General features: G+C 40.3%; 1 protein-coding gene across 4 annotated transcripts in view; it reads right to left on the reverse strand.

Moving 5' to 3' along the window:
* Positions 1-22,012, reverse strand: part of KCNMA1 (potassium calcium-activated channel subfamily M alpha 1) — a 755,545-nt gene that overhangs the window by 251,177 nt on the left and 482,356 nt on the right. For all 4 annotated transcript variants that reach the window (XM_061161908.1, XM_061161907.1, XM_061161903.1 and 1 more), the window contains exon 6: positions 2,715-2,790. In XM_061161908.1, the coding sequence (XP_061017891.1) occupies positions 2,715-2,790 (76 nt within the window). The remainder of the gene's footprint in view (positions 1-2,714; positions 2,791-22,012) is intronic.

The following is a 22,012-nucleotide window of genomic DNA, read 5'->3' on the forward strand; positions in this document are numbered from 1 at the left end:
GTGACATGGTAGAATAGTTGTTGTGGTTGTTCAGTCACTAAGTCGTGTCCGACTCTTTGAGACGCTATGGACTGTAGCCTGCCAGGCTCCCCGTCCATGGGATTTCCTGGGCAAGAATGCTGGAGTAGGTTACCATGCCCTCCTCCAGGGAATCTTCCTGACCCAGGGATTGATTGAACACACATCTCCTGCATTGGCAGGCAGGTTCTTTACCACTGAGACATCACGGAAGTTCCTCTAAGGGGCTCTCCCCTCTCACTTACGCTCTTTTTGCAGCTGCTGTGATTGGAAATCAGCTGCACCCTCCCTCCCTCTCACACGCCCAGTCTCCAGCCTCACCAAGATGACACCTGGCTGTCTATAAGGCTTACTGAAGACACCCTTTTTGCCTTGAAAAGATCCTTGACTGCCCCTCATTCAGTCTGAGCCTTGCTTAACTATTCTCCTCTATGCCTCCCAAGGTCTGCATTCCAGTACCAACCATAGTCTGGCTCTCCCTCCCTCAGGGGCTCTCAGAAAGCAGAATTCAATCCTGGCACCCTCTCACTGTTGCACAGATGGGTGCTCAATTCAGGCTTGAGCTGACCCCCTCACATGGTTGTGACCACAAGCCAAAGGAACTGAGACAATTCCAAGTGTGAGGCTGAGAGGGAAACCATCCTCCAATGACAGAAGGAGTTTAATTCTGTGGGCAGCAGGATGCTGGGAAAATGTTTGGGGCTTAGGATGGCAGACTCCATGGTAGCCCACCACCACATGACTCTCCCAACATAGAAAGTCCCCTCTTACCCTCACTCATTGCTTCAGTTATTCCCCTCCTCTGCACCGGGAGAAGGAACTGCCTTAACTGTAGAGTTCTCAGGAGGACTGTTTCCCCAAAGGATGCCAGTGCTATTTCCGACATCTAAAGGAAAGTTTTGCCGCCCCCCCCCCCCATGCCAAGAAGTGGGAAATTGGTGGACCTCTTGGCAAAAGCCCAGAAAAAGATATTTTACACAGATGGTTATCATTCTCCTAAGTCCAGAAAGGATTCACATGGAGTACAAGGAAGGTGAGAACACAGTTCTTTCCGTGTTATTCCTCAGAGTGATGGCACCTTCTTAAAATGCTGGGGTCCGAGAGTTAAAAGACTCCTGAACAAGTAGACATGAAACAGGGAAACAGAGGCACTATACCATGTTAGACAGTGTGGATAGCTCCACATAACACCATCCCCATGAGTGTCTCTTAAATACAGCCCCTGTTATCGGCACTGGGTCCTCACCAAGTCTACCTTTAAAAACCCAGTGCAGCAAATATGATATAGGCAAACCTTAGGGATGGCTAGCTTTGTCAATCATTTTACTTTCAAGAGTAATATGGGTCCAGTGCACACAAGAGTCATAAAATGGTAGAAATGAAGGTTACTGTCACTCAGAAGAAATATGAAGAATGACAATATTCATCCTATATTCATAACAGTACACACAGTGGAGCACCAGCAAATTCTGACCCCAGGATTATGAAAGCAAGGGTGTTGGAACACACTGTAGAAGACTCCCACGGCATTCGATGCTCATTTTCTTTTTAACTTGACTAACAGAAAGTGAGTTTATTCCCCCATTCACACAGATGGACAGTTAGCAAGGGGAAATCAGTCTGGAATTAAAACAAACAAAAATAAACAAAAAACACTAAGACCCTAAGAGGAAAGCCAATAGCCTGTCACACTTGTTGGATGTGACATATTCTGGAAGTTGAGTCCCAGCCTCAGTTACTGGGAAAACAATGCTAAGTCCAAGTCCCCCACCCCCGCACACCCCCCACCCCCCATGTGCAGGTGTATTAATTATAAATCACAAACTCGGAGGTGTCCTGTTTTTCATCATTTATCAAACACGCTAAGGCCAACCGAAGAGGAAATGGAACATTAGCAGTGAGTTTCTCAAAGTGTAATTTCCTATGAGAGAAATTTATGACCTGTACTTATTCTCCATTAAAAGACGTCCAACCTCTTTTATTAGTTTATTCATCAAGGCAGCCCTGGTTTCAGGCCAGCTCTGAGAACCTGCAGGTCATCAGGAAAAGGGTCTCTGGGGAATTTTTTTCTCCTGGTCCAGTAGTGTTTTCCAGATCATAACACAGTTAACAGAAGTAGTCATGGCGCCTTCGGCAGGAGGTTTTTAGGTATTCCCCAGAAGGCAATTCACAGAGCAAGCCCCAGGGGCTACACGGGCTATAAAGTGAACATCTAGAATGTACTTTGAAATGAAATGATTTTCTGTTTGCCGTATGAGGTTTGTGATTGCCTCTCAAAGAGCATTGCTTCCACTGCTTTTATGGCCAGGTTCAATTTCTTATTTAGTGATGTAATAAAGGGGTGATTTAAAACCTGTGAGCAAGGACTTCCCAATCAATGAGCAGACCTATCCCTCACTCACTGTGCTCCTCTCTCCACGATGCTGTGGCTGGTGCCCAAGCAACCCCACATGGTGCCCCAAAACTGTCTCTACTTTCCCATACACACGGCCCTTTCTCTCTCTTCACCATAGAGTCCCCTGCCCTGCAGAAGATCCAACTCTAGGCTCTCCCTAGATTTCTGTGTTGTAGCATTTTCTCTGTGCACAAAAGAACACTAATTTTATCATAATGAAGGCAAACACACCTGATATTTACAACTTAGCACTGGGGACCAGAAGGAGGGGGAAAAAAAAATTGGAGAAAGAACACCTTACCTTGTTTTCAGGATATTCAGAAACTGTAAAATTTCTGAAAACTGGATCAGTCTGAGAGCTCTTAAAAATCTCAAACCTGGAATGAGAAATGAAATTAGATATGTGTTATTTTCAATGTGCAGTTTTAATGCCTGCGCTCTGCTGCTGGATTTAGAGCTGCCAAGGTTGAGGGGATATGAAACTCCTGCAGAAGACTGAACCATCCGGTACCTTGGATGTAGTCCTTCATCCTGATCCTTAATCTCAGTTTAATCTCAGCTGGTAAACTCACATTCTCATCAAAGGGAGACTGTGTGGAGCCACCGCAGAGGAAGTTCCGGTGGGGAGAGCCCAGTTCACTGAGCTCTCCTGTGTCCATCTCTGATTTAAAGCGCTATGTCTAAGTTACACGGTTGTTTGAGAGGATTCTGTCTCTGAAAAGTACTGGGAATAGCTCAGCATAACCCTTGTGCTAAGAGCAGATTAGGAACAAATCGGATAACCTCACCTCTTTGGTGAATTTTTTTTTTTTCAATTTTTATCTTCAGTCCTGATAAAATGAAGAGTATAGCCCATGGTGTTATCTGTTTCCTACAAAGTTCTATATTTTTCTCCCAATCAAAAAGAAAAAAATCAAATCAGTAAGATCTTACACCCCATAACTTCAGGATTCAAAACTTCTATAATTCCATTTTATTGAATGTCAAGATAAACGCTTCTTCTTCAGAAATCAGCAAACTTTCTTGAATGGAGAAGAAGAGGCAGTGTTTCTACATGGCAAGAGAGAGAGGGAAACAGGGAAGGAAGACCCAAGTGAGGATTCAAGGAAATACAAATTCTTGTTGGGTTTTAACAGCCATGAGTAAAATGTATTTCTCTTGAGATCAAATTAGTGAGTAAAAGCAATCTGAGTGGCACAGGACTTGGAAGCTTGGCAGTCTTGTAAGTGTACTGTTTACAAAATACTGATTATCACAGCTCTGGGACACTTTCAACGTCACACCTGCTCTCAAGGGGATGTTCTTATGCATATTTTCTGAAAGCATTTTATTAAGCTGCCCCACGTGTCATGCTAGGAGCTGAGCGCACAGTGGGCTAAGCTGTGAATGGTCAGCTCAGAGCTAGTGCGTGAGACTTTATCTGGCGCCTTATCGGAGGCAGCAAAGGGGGAAGGCGTGCAGAGCAGTGGCAAGAAGCAGTGGTGATTCTCTTATGACCCCAGGGTGAATCAAGGAAAGAAGACAGATCGGAGGTGTTCTCCTAAACGGCTCCACACTGGGCCCAGAGAGATGACTCTTCGTTCAAGCATAAAGTGAAAGAAAAAACTAACATAAAGCACACAGACAGAAGGATGAAAGGATGTGGCTCAAAAGGAAAATTTCTCATTTAAAAGGATTTAACTTCATGGACAGAAGATTTTTCAGAAAACATCTGCCTTCTGTTCTGAATGATATTCATCTTACTTTTATTAAACTAGAGAGTGCAAAGATGAGAAGGGAGGTGGATGAAATAAAAGGCCCCAGAGCCCAAAACACAGTCCTCACTGAGCTGATGAAAGGTGGACTTTACACTGCTGAAAACTGGATGCAGAGGACAAAATGCAGGGGCGTCTCCAAGGCAGAAAACGTAAGGAAAGGGAGGAAAGAAGATGAAACTTAAGAAAACAGAAACGAAGTGGAGATTACAGAGATCCAACCTATGAATAATACGTGTTCCAACGGGAAGTGCAGACAACACGCAGATCATCAGTAATGGCCAGGACATCACAGGAGTGAAAGGCAAAATGAATGACTGGCTCTGTTAAGACTGATACAAGAAATCGCCTATTCTTATCCGTCAAATGTTAAGCATTAAAATAAATGAAAATATAAACAGTCAAAGTGTTGAGGGCGGGGGAGAGGGTTACAATTAACGCAACTAAGATTTCATTATGTATCAGTAAGTGTTAAATGACAATTGAGCAAAACTCAGAATTTTAAAACAAAGAGAGTCTGACCCAAGATTTTTATACCCTGTCAAGTAGTTGTTCAACAGTAATAAAGGCAACAAAAAATACTTTCAAATATCCAAGTTCTCAGAAAATGTATTGTTTGTACAAAATATTTGCAAAGATGTTCCTGCTGCTGCTGCTGCTACTGCTAAGTCACGTCAGTCGTGTCCGACTCTGTGCGACCCCATAGACGGCAGCCCACCAGGCTCCCCCGTCCCTGGGATTCTCCAGGCAAGAACACTGGAGTGGGTTGCCATTTCCTTCTCCAATAAAGATGTTCCTAAGTCTTATTAAATCATAATGGGCAGAGGGGCAGGCTGGAAAGTGAGTTTTTTAAATAAACTTTCCCGCTAGTTCTAAGTACCCAGCCCAACCTGGATGGCTGATCTGACTCCAGTATCACTGTCGCATACCACTGGGAGATAAAATAACACATTCAGAAGCTGGACATAGGCAAGGACTGGCAGTTAGCACTGAAACCAGTCAGGATATAAGGATGTTTTAGTAATGTATTAGCCACTGGTAATTTCATCCTGAAAAATTGTGTGTGTGTATGAGTGAATTTTCATTTATGGAAATAAAAATAGAATACAAATGACCCACACTTTGGACGGCATGTCTTTCTTTTTATTGTGAAGCAATGCCTTTTGTATCCTATGTTATTTGTTGGTCGCTTGTCACATTGTAAAGCAACTCAGAAAAATATGTATGTGAAAAAAAGGTAAGGAAAAAAAGAATGCAGCGGTCACTAGGTCCTATCCTCTCGCTGGCTATAAACTGGGGAACCAGGTTTGAGCAGTTTCCCAAGGAGAGCAAGCAAGAAGACACTCTAAGATTAATAATGTATGAAAGAGGAAAACAAGCTGGTTCTCAGGAGGAGAGGTGAGCCCAGGATGGAGACCCAGACAAAGGTCTCCCTGTCAAAGGGGCCTGGGGTGATGCAGGAGCAACATTCTCACATACTAAACAACTGTGGGCTTTGTTTACTTGACCACTTTGTGCTGGTCACTATCCCAGCACAAGACTTCACTAGTGCAAGTGAGAAACAATATTCTACACAGGTTAAAAAAAAAAAAAATCAGTGTTGGGGCTTCCCTGGTGGTCCAGTAGTTAAGAATCTGCCTTGCAATGCAAGGGACGCAGGTTCAATCCCTGGTCTGGGAACTAAGATCCCACATGCTGCGGAGCAACTAAGCCCATGTGCCACAACTAACCCCTGAGGCAGCCAAGATGAATAAATAAAATAAATAAATATTAAAAAAAAATAAGTGTAGATACTCTCCTCAGATTAAGCTAGACACTCTGGAGAAATGCATGGTCTGAAGTGTTGATCTTTCAGGCCACACATCACAACAGCTCCCTAACTGCTTTCCCCACTGGACACTTTGTGGTCGGTCCTCAGCAGAGCAGCCAGAGAGCCTGTCACCAGGTAAAATGGGTTATGCCGCCCCTCTGCTCAAAATCTTCCAATGTGCCCATTCCACAAAGAGTAGAAGTCAAAGTCCTTCAACGACCTAAAGCAAGGCCAGTCTTCATTCCTTCAGACCTGCTGACCTCCTCCTCCCTCTTATGCTATTAATATCAATACTTGACCTCTCATCTGAATGTCTTCCTCAGTGAACCTGCCCCAGGGCCTTTGCACACACTCTTCCCTCTGCCTGGAAAGTTGTTTGTCAAATGGCCATATGGTGCACTCGCTCACCTCCTTCAGGTGTTTGATCAGCATTAATTTTCTCAGTGAGACCTTTCCTGGCTACTCTGTCTAAAAGCATAACTCCCCATTCAACCCTACCCACCCCCAAAAAACTCTTTATTCCACTTGCCTGTTTTACTTCTCCCCAGCATGAAGCACAAGCATCTTACTTATTTACATAATTTATTTTCTGTCTCCTTATCCATAGCACCACCTCTAGGAGGAGAGGGACTGATGTTTATTTTGTTCATGGCTGTATCCTATGTACCTAAAATAGTGCCTGGCATAAGGTGGATACTCAGCAAACACTTGCTTGAATTGAACTGAATGAATCAGACTTCTGAGAAAGAATTAGACAGCAGAGAGCTAAAGATTAGCTACTCTGCTTGTGGAACTCTGAGATAACACATTGTCTATTAGAGGGAAAAGCCATGACCTCTGAAGGTTCACTTGACAGAGGCCAGGGAAATAAGGAGCCTAACCAGGAAAGAGCCTTGACCCACGGTCATGCTGCTGAACCCAGAGAAGTCCTGAAAGGGAATGGACAGCAACCTCACATTCCACAAGGAGGCCAAGAAAAGGAAACAGTGGAAAGGGCAATGCCTAAGCAACAAATATTCATCTCCTTCGCTTTATAACATTATATTCATATAATTTAGTCTATATAAGTTAAAATTTCTCTGAAATAAAATTATATTTTTAGGAGATAGAAGACAGCCTTAACAGAGTTGTGAAGAAAATGAAATGTTAATTATGCCCTCCAAAAGTCTAGATTGTTTCACAAGCCAGTTCCTTTAAACTATCCAAATACAGTAAACTTCTCTACATACTCTCTATTATAAACTTAAGTAGTAAAAATGGACTCTTCTTTTTCTGTACTCTGTATTGGTTAGAAAAGTGGCATTACCTAGACATAGGTACCCCACCCATAAAAAGAAAAAAATGGCAAGCTCATCACACTAATGACTCACCACAAGAATCCTCCATAAAATCTGAGACTGTATTAAGTAAGTAACAAGCATGGGCGGTAGTGGCTGCTGTGGGGCACAGCCCAGATGCTTTTTCCAGGGATCTTGATTCATCACTGGCTCCTGGAGAGTGACCTTGCCCACAGTCACACCCGTCACCAGGGGCGGCCCCCACGGCTGGTGGATGTGGGGACAAAGGTCTGCCACCTTGCCTGGATCTGGAACAATGCTGAAGGGCTCTCCGGCTGCGGGACTGCAGGGGGGTGGACGAGGCCTCTGGTGCAGCTGCCCAGCAGCCGAGCCCTCCACCCCGTCCCAGTTCCCGTCTCCTCTCCCATGATGGCACTGAAGCCTGCCCTGGGGACATGGTCCAAAGACTAAGGACTCTGCAGAAGCATGCTGAGCACATTGGAAATACTAAACAAACAGTAATTTCATCACATGAAACTATGGAATTGTGAAACAGCATATTATTGTTCACAATTTCAAAGAAAAGCAAAGAAGACAAAATAGAAAGCCGATGAAGATTCACACACACACACAGAGTACATAGCATTCCTGTTACTTTCAGTTATTGGCGCAATGATGATGTTAACAATGAAGTAAATCTATCATGATTGATCGTATGTTATTTTTAATTACCTCTACATGCCTAACCCTTTAGCTGTATCTTATTTAATTCATACAACAGAAGAAAACAGCTAAGAATAAACAGACAAGAGAGTGTGTCCAGTACAGTGTGTAAGTAACACAGCCAGATTTCATTCCACATTTGTGTAATGCCATAAAGCCCAAGCTTGTAACCACTGCCCTGGAACAGACGTTGGCCAATCGATTCTAGTTCTAAATATCAGCATTCAAGTAGCACTTACAGCACTTGTGATCCTCCTGCCAAACTCTCCTAACAATCTACATTTCCATCAGAGGGGAAATGCTCTTTGCCTACAACCCCACCAGAGTCAGTATTTTGATAAAGAAAAGATGAGGGGAAGGAAATGAAGAGAAGGGAGGAAAAAAATGAAAGTAGGAGTCTCAATTTGACAGGCGCCAACCCCAAATAGAGGGGCTTCCCAGGTGGCACAGGGGTAAACAATCCACCGACCAATGCGGGAGACATGAGAAGGTGTGGGTTTAATCCCTGGGCTGGGAGGATCCCCTGGAGTAGGAAACGGCAACCCATTCCAGTATTCTTGCCCGGGAAATTCCATGAACAGAGGAGTCTGGGTGGGCTACAGTCCATGGGGTCACAGAGTTAGACGTGACTGAGTGACTTGAGTGCACACACATGTAACCCCAAACAGAGCTTATCACTGTTTCATTTTGTTTTTCTAAGTTAACAAATGAAATTAACTGTGTTCTCATATAATCATTAGTCATTTTACTTTCTTTTTTAAAGTGGTTTATAGCAGTCTCTGTCAGATTATCTGTGTATTCATCTTATTACTATATTTGAGCGGTCATGAGAATGTATATTTTCTCCCACAGTTCACCATTCTTTTAATTTTGCTCAAGGTTTTTTTCTTTTACCCCTAAGTCTAAAATTTATTTAAGGTGTCTTTTTCCCCTGAATTCCAAGTTTGCTATATGGTCAAATGTATCAGACTTCCAATATTGTTTCTTTGATATTCAAAAATTTCCATTTCCTCCATAAAAAGATTTTTTAAAGTGAATGCACATTTTCCCTCTGTACTTTCAGGGTGCTGGTTCTGAACCTTGGCTGCATATTTAAATCACCTGGGAAGCTTTAAGAATTATTGATACCCAGGTCTCACTTCCTCCTCCTCAATTTTGACTTGATAGGTCTGAGGTACAGCCAGGCAGAGGGAATTTTAAAGCTCTGAGATGATCCAAATGAGCCATCACGGTTGAGAAGCATTTCAAACTTTTTCTATAAATGGGTGGATAGTAAATATTTTAGGTTCTATCACAACTACCCACTCTGCTGTAAATGACATGTAAATGAATGCATGTGACTGTACTCCAGTAAAATTGTATTCAAATAAATAAGCCATGGAGCCTAGCTTGCCATGCCAGCTTTAGAGACTAGCTATTTAAATTCCATGTGCACATGAATCATCTAGGGTTTGTTAGCATTCACACCCTATTCCTTGAGTCTGAAGTGGGGCCTGATGCTCTGCAATTCTAACCAGCTCTACGACGTCACCGATGCTTTTGGTCCAGTATCACACTGGTAACAAGACTGCACGTCAGTGCTTCCCAGACTTTGTTGCCATTACAATCACCTGGAAATGGTGGAACAACACTGGTGTCTGCCTCCCACCCTCAGATATTCTGATTTAATCGGCCTGGGTGACAACCTAGGTGTAGACAATTTTTACAACTCCCTAGATGATTCTAATGTGCAGTCAAGTGTGCAAACCACCCATTTAGGGTATCTTTTCTTCTTTTGACCTTTAACTTGCAAATCCATCTTGATATATTTATTTATTTTGGTTAATAATGTGCCAAAGGGACCAAGTTTTATTTTTTCCCCAAATAGTTGGCAAGTTTCCTTTTCCCTTAGTAACCACTTGAATATTCTAAAACCAGTAATACATCCATGAAGCACTCTGCCTCTTCACTTTTAAAGAACATACTAACTATAAACTAGAAGAAATCAGTAGCACAGTAAGAGATTACTTATAAAATAATGCATTCAGCTCAAGATCTTAGGAAAAAAAGTAGTCTTTACAACACTAGAATAAAAGATGATTTCTACTTTAGTGTTTATACTTGAATAATCAGAGAACTAAAAAAGATTAAAAGTGATAAAAATTTTCAAATCAGTTTCTGGGGGTAAAAAATAACAATAATAAAACAAAATAAAAACCAATAAAGCAACAGATAGAAAAGAAAATCATGCACAATTATGGACTAATAAAACTTGAAATCTGCAGTGAGAGGGACGACTTTTCAAAAAATGTAAACTTTGTAAGTTCATACACACAAAAAATAAAACCATTACAGGATAATAATTGAAATACAAATTGAAATTTTTTACAGATAGCTTCCCCTCAGAGACTTTGCTCCCATATAATTTATTAAATTTTTAAAAACATGTATATTTTATTGAAGTTCTAAGCTATTCCATAATATACAAAAAGATGCAAAACTATGAAGCTTGTTATAAGATAGTCATAAACCTGGTACCCAAAACTGCCTCTCAAAGCACAAAAGTAAAATAGTCTCCCTAAGATTAGTGATACTAAAGTTCTACATAAAATACCAATTATATATAATTCATCCCTGAATTAAAATAATAACCTAGAGCATTGTGGTTAAACTTAATAAATTGGATAGAATAATTTGTCTCTGCCTCCTCTCAAAATCTCATTAAAATAATACTAATAATAGCATAATACTGAATGGGGAAAAATAACAATATCCTACATGGGCAAAAAGAAAGGGAGAAAAACTATAGCACATAAGAGAAAATCACAAAACACTAGTAGATGAAAAGTGGATATTCTGTTGAAAATTAACTTGACAGAGCTCAGAAACCTAACTTAACATTTGTATAACATATATAGTAAGAAACATATATGTCTATACTAATAAAAAATATCAGAACTGTCTTTGGCCAATAAATTTGATAAGGGATTTCACAAAGAGAGATTGTTGGGGTCATAGAGAAGGAAAAAGCAACTGTTCAAAAGGTAAGATGAGGTGACTGACACGGGGAAGAGGGAGGCTGGGACACTCACTGATGGACTGGGGTACCAAACAAGAGCAGCCAGGACAAAGCAGTAAGTGTGAGCATTTTAGTCATCAAAGCAATACTGCACGAAAACTGGTAACTCTGAGAAGAAAGAAATTGTCTCCACAGCTACAAGACGAGTTACTAGGACAAAACACACTTCCACATATCCCATCACTCTTCAGACTAGGCACATTAAGCAAAGACAACACTTGAATAGAGGCTAACAGAAAAATCCCAAATCCAAAAAAGAGCACAAAACTAAGAATCACCAAGTATTTGAGGAAAGTCAAGCTTTCTTTGGAGAAAGGTACACAGTCTAGCAAATTTCTACTTAATGCTACATTAACAGATCAACAATTTTAGAAAAAGCTTGATTAAAAAATATAGAGTTTTGAGAAAATATGTCAACTCAGAAAAAGAAATCAAAAATTTAAACATTAAAACTTTAAAATGCCAACTATTAGAAGAAAGGACACAGGTGCATACAAACTAGACTGTGAAGCAGAGGTCTCTTCATACAAAGGGGGAAGGGGATGAAAAGTACAAAAGGGAAGTTCAGAGACACGGAAGACAGGTGTAGAATTTTCAACATTTATGTAATTCAGTTTCCAGAAGGGGAAAATAAAGGCAATAGAAAGCAGGAAAAACTCCCTGGTGGTCAAGTGGTTATGACTCAGTGTTTTCACAGCTGGGGAACTGGGTTCAATCCCTGGTCAGGGAATTAAGATCCCACAAGTCATGAGGTACAGCCAAAAAGAAAAAGGAAAGCAGGAAAACTTTCAAACACTGAAATAAAGTTTCCCAGATCAAAATGATGCCCTGCATCTTCAGTCTGAAAAGGTCTGTTAAGTGTCCAGCAGGTTAAATTTCAAAGGACCCAAACAGAGGCATATTACAGAGACATTTCAAAACCAATGCAAAGATATATCCTCCCAAAGCAATGAGAATCAAATTATTGTCAGAATTCTCCTGGCTGTACTGGATGCAAGAAAATAAAGGAAAGATACCGTCACAATTTTCAGGAGAAATTATTCTGAACTAAAAAAGATCGGTAAAGAATCTGCCTGCAATGCAGGAAAACTGGGTTTGATCCCTGGGTCGGGAAGATCCCTTGGAGGAGGAAATGGCAACCCACTCCAGTATTCTTGCTTGGGAAATCCCATGCACAGAGGAGTCTGGTGGGCTACAGTCCAAGGGGCCGCAAGAGTCTGACACGACTTAGCAACTAAACCACCAAGAGGTGAGGAGGGCTAGCACAGGAAGCAGGTCCCGAAGGAGCAGCAGAATCTGGAAGAGAAACCGCTGAGTGACGCTGAATGTTCCTCCGGAAGCTTTCTTTTTTGGACTTCCCTCATGGCTCAGACAGTTAAGAATCTTCCTGCAATGCAAGGGAACCACGTTTGATCCCTGGGTTGGGAAGATGCCCTGGAGAAGGGAATGGCAACCCACTCCAGCATCCTTGCCTGGAGAATTCCATGGACAAAAGAGCCTGGCGGTCACAAAGAGTCAGACACGACTGAGGTGACTTAGCACGCACAAAAAATGATATACTTAACCAGCTGAAAGAAAAATAAATCCCAAAGAAAAGTGAGATACAGGAAGCAATATGGGAAAAGAGTAAAAGTAATTCGTTTGTGTGTTGACTGAACATTAGAAAAACTAATAAATAATAATAATGATCTAAAAGTAAAACCTCTAGATGATACCATGTGGAAGATGGAGGAACGGAGGAGAGTGGGCAGTGAAGGTAAGAAAGTTGTACTAAGGTTCTTGTCTTGCTTCAGGAGAAAGTACTATTAATTATATATATTAACAGAAAAATTTAAGTACGTGTATCAAAAACTTCAGAATTCCAAATCTCAGCGGGGAAAAAAGAACAAAAGAATTTTATCAAGCTAATTAAAGGAAAACAATTGTGAAAAAAGAAAAGAAAAGAGTATATTAATTAATATTAATAAAATACTATTGCATCAGCAAAAACAACCTAATTATATTTGTAACCACAACAAAATTGAGTAAGTTAAAATTTATCTGCCAATTGACAGACACTCAGATAATATAAAAAAGCAATAATACATTCCACATGAGATTCACTGAAAACAAGGAAAGTTGGAAATGAACGGCCGAAAAATATGTACTAGAAATTCTGACCAAAAAAAAAAAAAGAAAAGAGAGAGAGAGATGGGGTGGGGGAGGGCGGGCAAACAAACCAATAATGATATCATACAAATTGGCAGCTGCTATGAAAACATAGAAAAGAAATAGTAATACTTCATATTGATATGAAGGAACAATTCACCAAGAATACATAACAGTGAAACAAGCTTACACAACTAAGACTATATCTTTGAGGTTCATATATAACAAAGTCTGGTAAGAATACATCAAACAAAAAACTGACAATGTCACATCACAGTGGGGAGACTCTAATGTTCACTTTTCAGAAACTAGCCAAACATAAACATAAAAAATATTCAAATAACATTTAATTCCTTTGGATATATTTGTATATCTCTATCTGAATGGATGGATAGATAGACACATGCATATATTATACCCGGTAAATTAGGAATATAATGTTCAATAGCAACCTTTGAACGGTCATGAAACTGACTATGTATTAGGCCACAAAGAAATTTTACCAAATTCCAAAGTACTGAAATCATATAGGCCACATTTACCACAAAGCCCTAGGATAAGAAAAATCACAAAAGGAGAGGTAGAAGAGATTATATAGAGAAAAATTTAATACATGATAAAGAAGTCATCACAACTCACGGGGAGAAAAGCATTATGTAATAATAATGAAACAGCTGGTTAACAATGAGATTAAATAGTCACCTCACCCCACAATTGAAAGCACATTGAGATTAAAATTAAACATAAATAAAGCCATGGGAAAACTAAAGAAAATAAAATTACATACTTATTAGCCCTCTAAAGAAAGGAACAATTTCTGGACTTAGATGTGAAAGGAATCATAAAAATTTTTAAATGTCACCATAAAAATACCAAAATTCTACATGTCAATAAAAGAAATGAAGAAGACAATCTACTAGAAAAACAAATCAAATATGACATAATAAGGATAAATTCTTTGTAATGTCAAAAGCATGTACCACATCAGTAGTCCATAAATAGGCAAAAAGTCATAAACAGACTTATCATGAAATAGGAAATATAACTAATAAGCAACATTAGAAATTATTACACTTGCTTGAAATAAAAGACATGCCAATTAAAAACATAGTGACTTTTGTTTATTCTACTTAACTAGCAATATGCTTGAATTTCACCTATTAGAGATCCCTGTACAAGGAGATAGTCTTATAATTTGATGGGGGAATTATAAGTTGATATAGCATTTTCATATAATATCAATACAGCATTTTCAGGGGCTTCCCTGGTGGCTCAGTTGGTCAAGAATCAGCCTGCTATGGAGGAGATCGCCTGCAATGCCAGAAACCCAGGTTCAGTCCCTGAGTTGGGAAGATCCCCTGGAAAAGAAAATGGCAACCCACTCCAGTATTCTTGCCTGGGAAATCCCAGGGACAGAGAAGCCTGGTGGGCTATAGTCCATGGGGTTGCAGAGTCAGACACAATTGGGGACTAAACCAGAAATAGCATTTTCAGAAAGTAATTCCACATTATAAATCAAACTAATTCCATTTCTAGGAAAGAAGCCTAAGAAAATATAAAAAAATATGGAAAGATGCTACAGAAACAAAGATGTTCATTGCAAAATTATTCATTAAATAAGAAAAACAGAAAGCAGCTTGCTATCTAAAAATAAGTCTTCTTAAATATAGTTCCTCTTTTTTTAATGGGATATTATGGTCAAAAAATAATGTATCAACACAGAATATGCTTATGATACAATGTTAAAGAAGTAGATACAGAAAGTATAATGGTGTCACCATTTGCAAGATGAAAATATTCTGGAATCAGTGAAAATATTCACAACAATTCAAATATGCTTAACACTACTGAACTGAGCATTAAGATATGGTTAACATGGAAAAGTTTATGTTATGCATTTTTATCATAATAAAAATATAGCAAATTGGAAACATTTAAAAAATATAAAGTGCATGTTCTCTCTGATAAAACTATGAAAACTGTAGGCATATGAAAAAATAAAAACTAGAAAGTGCATAAAATGAGGACAGAGTTAAGATACCAAGGTAGGATCGAGTTTTTAAAATTATCTATAATTATACAAAATTCCTATTTTTATGCATAGTTTTTTGTTGCTGTTGTTATAAAGTTAATGGCAAGTCAAGACTGAGGACAGGTCTTCTGATTCTGAGCCCTATGTCCTTCTCAAAAATTCAGGAACCCAAGGCCAGTGGCTCCAGGCAGGGAGGGCAACTGGCTACTGCTGGTTCTTCCGAGTGTCACACTTGGCACCCGGGACCTGACCAACCAAGTGAGGTCATCCTGAGGTCCAGTGCCATGCAATTCTAGTGCTGCTTGACCAGAAAAGTTAAGGGATTTAGGACTTCTTTCTCAGATGGACGGAGAACTGTGACACTGACTGAGACTGAGGGACACACAGGTAAATGATGAATCATTCACCAGGAAGGGTCCCCACCATCCCAGGACAGAAAGGCCTCGAGCAATTTCTGCAAGCAAGGTCCCACTGCAGTACAAGACTGCGAAAACACAAAAGCAAACATACCCCAGCCTCGGGTGGAAAGTCGGCCAGGGTTTTCCAATTTGCTGTTTTCCATTCCCTTTAACTCCTTAATCTTTAAATCCAAAAAGCTGAAAGGTTCAAATAAACCTCTGTCATTTCCAATCCCTCCGCCCCCACATAAATCCCAAAGAGCAATTATTTTTGTGGTGTCTGACAAGGTCAAAGTCATCTGGCCTTGAAGCTTGAGAGCTTACACTGAGGATAAGAATCATCAGGGTAAGGGGGGACAGACCCAAGCCCAGGAAGACTTCTCCAGGGTGGTCCCTGCACCCTGCTCCCATCCTTGGGTACCACCTCCCATCCCCCAGCTCCATTACTGCCCGGACCAAGTTCTCTCCCCGCCAACACAGAGAGAATCAGAGCCTCTTTTTCCTAGCTGGAGGAAGAGGACTGTCTTTCTTGCTCTCTAAGGCCCCTGGGATTTTGTTTCTCCAGTCCAAATTTGTGTTTTATAAACAGTGCTTGCTTGTCTGACCTTTTCAAAACTTTTCCCTTGATAATTGTTCAGGCTATTCTGTACCCTACCTTATCCCAGTCCTGCTTTCTTTCTGACAGATACTAAACATCAGTTAATATTCAAACTGGGATTCTCGCCTATTCATTCATGTGTTCATTCCTTTGTTCATTCCTTCATGACATACATGTGCAGTGAGTACCTCTCTGCACCAGTCACTCGCTGTCTTAGACCCTGAAAGCACAGAGATGAAGCTGCACTTTGAGAATCTTCTATTTGAATACGGGAACCAGAAAGGAAACATTTAAAATAAATAAATAAACAAATAAGTCTTGTTGATCCACCTCTTAAATATAGATGTTAAAAACTCAACTTTTCCCTTTCCAATGCCAGAACCATGGCCCAAGCCACTGTCACCTCTAATCTGACCAGCAGCTTCCAAGCTGGTCTTCACTTTTATTCCCTCAGCCCACGACTCCCCATCATCCATTTCCTAGAAGCAGCCAACATGCTCTTTGCAGACATCAATCAGGTCACATCACTCCCAGCTAAAAGCCCTCAGGTGGCTTCCGTCTCTCTGAAAATAAAGTTCAAATTCCTCACCCTGCTCTGAAAGTTTTCCATGATCTAGTCTGTGTGCAAGTCATCTCTACTCTCCCCATCCCCACACCCTCCACAGTGCAACTCTGCTCCAGAATATCTCCCACTTTATACTCAGCTCAGGGCTTTCCCTTCCATTCCTTTCTGGAAGGTTCTTCCCCTAGATCGCTGCAAGACTGGCTCAACTAACACTGCCTCAGAGAGGCCTCTCCTAGCCACCCAACCTGGACTCCACCTCTCATTATCCTGTTCTTTTCTACAGTATTCGTCACAATCTACAGTGATCATATTTGCTTGTTTATTTGCCTGTCTTCCTCCAGACAATGTCAGCTCCACTGCAGAAGCACTTCATACACCTGTTCACCACCACGTCCATCATCTTCCCGAACAGCGATGCCAGGCACACAGTCAGTACTCACTGCTGAAAATGAATGAATTTGTGAGAACCCCTTTCAAGGGTAAAGTAAGGAGACTAAATACTAAGTTAAAGTTGTGGTTTCACTTCTGCAACTCTTTCTCAGGAAATGCTCTATTTTCTCTTAGCTTAATAATCCCATCATTTGCACTCATCTCTCTAGCAGCTTTAATATTGGCCCCTGGCAATGGTGGGTGTTATAAAGCACAAAGTAGCTCTTTCTTGACATGAAGAAGGAGGCAACAGAACAATTTGGTCAGTAGATCTAGGTTCACAGACATGGGGGCGTGAATATTTAGATTCCAAATGAAGTTCACGCAGATGTTACAGCTCACAGACGTCTTTTACGCCAGTTCTAATGAAAACGATTGACTGGGACTCACCTATCCCTTGCTTGCTAATTGGAATTCTGCTCTACATAGTTATATAATGCAGAGACAGTTCGAGCTGGGCCCATTCACATCAGAATCTTAAGCTGGGTTTCAAAGGGACTATGCTTCATTTTAAAGAAGCTGCTTGTAACACTAACCTTTCTAGAAATAAAAGATATCTCTTCCTACCACTGGAATTTTTAGATCCAGAAATGCAAAGTTAAGCCATTTATTTCAAACCTCCATACATTATAGTTGTTCGAATAAAACCAAATCCCTACTGGAAAGCAGTTGAAACAAGAAAATCTGCCAGAGGATATTTCTTATGATCTCTGCTGGGTGAGAATACTAAAATACCATCCAAGACAGGCAAGAAAACATTACCATGGCCCGATTTGAAAACAGAAGAAAGCAAATCAAAATAGCATTGTTGTCCCCGAAAAAAAAAAAAAAAAAATACTGTTGACAGCTTCAAATGTGTCTCTTAAAAAATGCTGACTCACTGGAAATTATTACCACTTAATAAATGAAAAAGGAAGCTGTTTCTGTCATTTGCCAAGCTTTTCCAACATTTCTAAAGTATATTTTTTAATAGCTCAAAAACATTTAGGAGCTCTAGAGACCAGTTATATTCATCTAAGAAGGAAGGACCAGGTTTCTGCTTGGCCAGCACATCTGTGCTCAGGGGGTATGCTAAGCACAGAGGAGTGGAGAAGTCTATCACCTGTCCACTAGGTCCACAGAGAGGGCTCTTCTTTCCTGGGCAGCCTCTCAGAACACAGGATGCTTTTGAGGGGATTCTTACCCCAAGAGGTGCAAACTCTGCAGCAGGACACCACTGACTGCCCGAAGCTCTGTGGTTCCTCCTTCTCAGCAGCGCTGGGCCCAGACCTCACCCGGAAGCCGTTTTGGAACAAATCTCCCAGGGACTTTTTGCGGCGCCTGGTAGGTCTGTAGACCTCTGTTTTGGAGCTGCTGGGCGGGTAATGGTAGACCAGAATCTTACTGGAGATCATGGTGGAGGCAGAGAGCTGGGCTGGGCTCCAGGCTCCCTTTAATCACTTCTTGCACAAGCTGATGCTCTAGACGTGTGCTTCTCTGACCTGTGCTACAGACGGGTCCTCAAGTCCAGCCCAGTATGGCTCACCAGCATCTGTGTCCTCCCTTACCCACCCGCCAAACTGCAAGAATCTCAAGGCATCAACGACATGAAGCACGTCAGAAAGGCAGTCAGGAGGGGAGGAGGGCACATGTTGATCCACGATGTCCTACAAGCTGATCCATCAGCTTCATTCTGTAAATTACCACATAAGCTCCTTTGGACATGGTTTAGGAAGGAGGAAAGGCTGTAATTCCTCAAATCAGGGGGTACAGAAAAGACTGTAGGAGTTTGGCACCACTGGGCCTTTTTTTTTTTTTAATTTTAATGATTCTGTCTAATGATGGAGAGCTCAAAGGAAGGGCTTCTTTATAGGATGTGATGCCCAACTAGAGAGAAAAACCAATGGCCTCCTCCTCCCATCCCACCTCCCACTACCAACATAAACCCATATACTTAAAGCCTCTGCTAATCCTATGCATAGGACTGAGGCAGAGAAGAAACACTGGGCTTGTAGAGGCAGACAGGAGAAGACACTCTTGTTACACCCACCCCCAGCCCCCTCACTCCCCCCTCTGTCTTGTACTCTTCAGCATCTTTCCTCGTGACCAGGAGTGGGCCCCTCTATCCCCCAGGGCACTGAGTGTAAACAAACACAAAGGAGGGACAGAAGGAAAATATGAAAAACATGAACAAAGAAATACCTAGATTCTGTAAGTTGTTAGTCAAGGCTCCCCATAATCTGATCTCTACCTATTTTTCCAGACTTCACACTGCCTTCTAGCAAAACTAATGTTATTAGATAGAATTTTCAAAGAGAACAACTTATTTCTTCCTCAGTGTAGATTAGTGCATTCACCCAATCAGGATGTCTCAAGGATCTATTACATGCCAAGCATTGCGATAGGTACCAAGTATTAGCTTCCAACAGGAATAATACAAGTCCAGCCTTGATGGTGCTTATTGTCTACTAAGAGAAAGAAACAATATAAAGGTTCTATCACAATTTTAAGAAATTAGTACTTTGAGTAAACTGCTGCAAAGGAAAGGCATTAAGTAGCTATCTATGTGAGTATGTGTGTGGTGGTAGGTATATGTGTAGCTGGCTGTGTATGTGTGTGGAATATATTATGATGTGCATATCAGAAGGGGGTTCATATTAATTCTGAATCCTAATGGTTGAGTAGCAAGCAGATGGATAGGTGAGAAGAAATAAAGGTTGTGGTGAAGGGAATTTTTTTCAGCTTGTGTCAAAAGCATAACAAATATACTAAAGAGTGAAGAAAATGATGTGTTACTGATTTGAAAGAAATTCAATGAGTGGAAAATGAAACAACTGATGCGAAATGAATTTTTTAACACCCAGAGTCCTCTAAAAATGAGAGACATAACTAAAGATCCTACAGACATTAAGAAGATAATGAAGGGCTATAATGAACACTGGGACTTCCCAGTGGCTCAGTGGTAAAAAATTCACCTGCCAAGCAGGAAACACAGTTCGATCTCTGGGTTGGGAAGATCCGCTGGAGAAGGAAATGGGAACCTACTTGAGTATTCTTGCTTGGGAAATCCCATGGACAGAGGAGCCTGGCAGGGCCAAAGTCCGTGGGGTCACACAACCGTCGGACATGACTTATGACTAAACAACAACAATAATGAACAATATTATGTCTATAAATTTAAAAACTAAATGAAATAGAAAATTTTAAAACAATGACACAAGAAGAAACAGAAAATCTAGACAACCATATATCTGTAAAGAAATCAAAACTTCAATTAAAAACCTCTCCACAAAGAGAAAATGGAACCCTCCTACACAGTTGGTGGGAATGTAAGTTGGTACAACCACTATGTTATGCTGTTACCACCAAAAATATGATGGTTCCTCAAAAAACTAAAAATAGAGTTGCCGTACCATCTAGCAATCCCACTCCTGGGCACATACTCAGACAAAGTATAATGAATTCAAAAAATACATGCACCCCTATGCTCACAGCAGTACTATTCACAATAGCTAAGAGGTGGAAACTACATAAACATCCATCGACAGGTGAATGAATAAAGGAGATGTGGTACCTATATACAATTGAGTATTACTCAGCCATAGAAAGAATGAAATAATGCTATTTGCAGCAACCTGGATAAACCTAGAGATTATCATACTAAATGAAGTCAGAAAGAGAAAGACAAATACCATATGACATCCCTTATATGTGGGATCTAAAATACAACACAAATGAATTAATCTACAAATAGACTCACAGACAGAGAACAGACATGTGGTTTCCAAGGGGGAGAGGGGTTGGGAAGGGATGGACTGGGAATTTGGGATTAGCAGAGCAAACAATTATATATAAAATGGATAAACAACAAGGTCCTATTGTATATTACTGGGACCTATAGTCAGTATCCTGTGACAAACAAAAATGGAAAAGAATATGAAAAAGAACATATACCTATGTATAACCGAGTCACTTTGCAATATAGTATAAATTAACAAAACATTGTAAATCAACTATATTTCATCAAAACAAAATTTTTTAAAAAAAGAGAACTTAAAAAAAAATTCTTCTCTCCAATAAACTTTGAGGGGAAGAAAAATCTCTACAAAGAAAATTTCAAGTCTAGATGGTTTTCACTGGAGACTTCTACCAGCACTGAAGAAGGAAATAATGCTGATATTAGACAAATTTTTCTACAGAGTAAAGGAAGAGGAAACAATTCCTAAATTGTTTTACGACGTCAGCATCACTGTGACATCAAAACCCTACAAGGGCATTACTAAAAAAATTACAGACTGATACACCTCGTCAACGTAGGTACAGCAGTCCTTAAATACATACTAGCAAAATTAATCTATAAGTACATAAAAAAGATCATTTCTAAAGACCAGTTGGAGTTTATTCCAGGAATACAAGACTAGCTTAACAAATGAAAATCAGCAATGTAATTTACCACATTAACACATTAAAAAATTCACATGACCATTTTAACAGATGTCAGGGGAAAATCTGACAAAATACAACACTGTTTTCTGATAAAAACTATAAGCCTACATGTAATAAGTGTGTTAAGACAGTGTTTTATGGTCTAAACAAAGACAAATTGATTAATGAAAGACAACAGGCCAGAAATAGACTCACATGTGTATAGAAAGTTGATTTACAACAAAAGTACCAATGCTATTCCATTAGACAGGGGCATTTCTCAATAAATGGTAGTGGAAAATCTGTATATTTATAAAGGGGAAGAAATGAATCTCAACTCTTTTCTAGTAATATACACAAAATTAGTTTGAGAGGGATCACAGACTTAATGTAAAAGCTAAAT

This window comes from Dama dama, chromosome 15 (assembly GCF_033118175.1).
Source record: "Dama dama isolate Ldn47 chromosome 15, ASM3311817v1, whole genome shotgun sequence".
Lineage (NCBI taxonomy): Eukaryota > Metazoa > Chordata > Mammalia > Artiodactyla > Cervidae > Dama > Dama dama.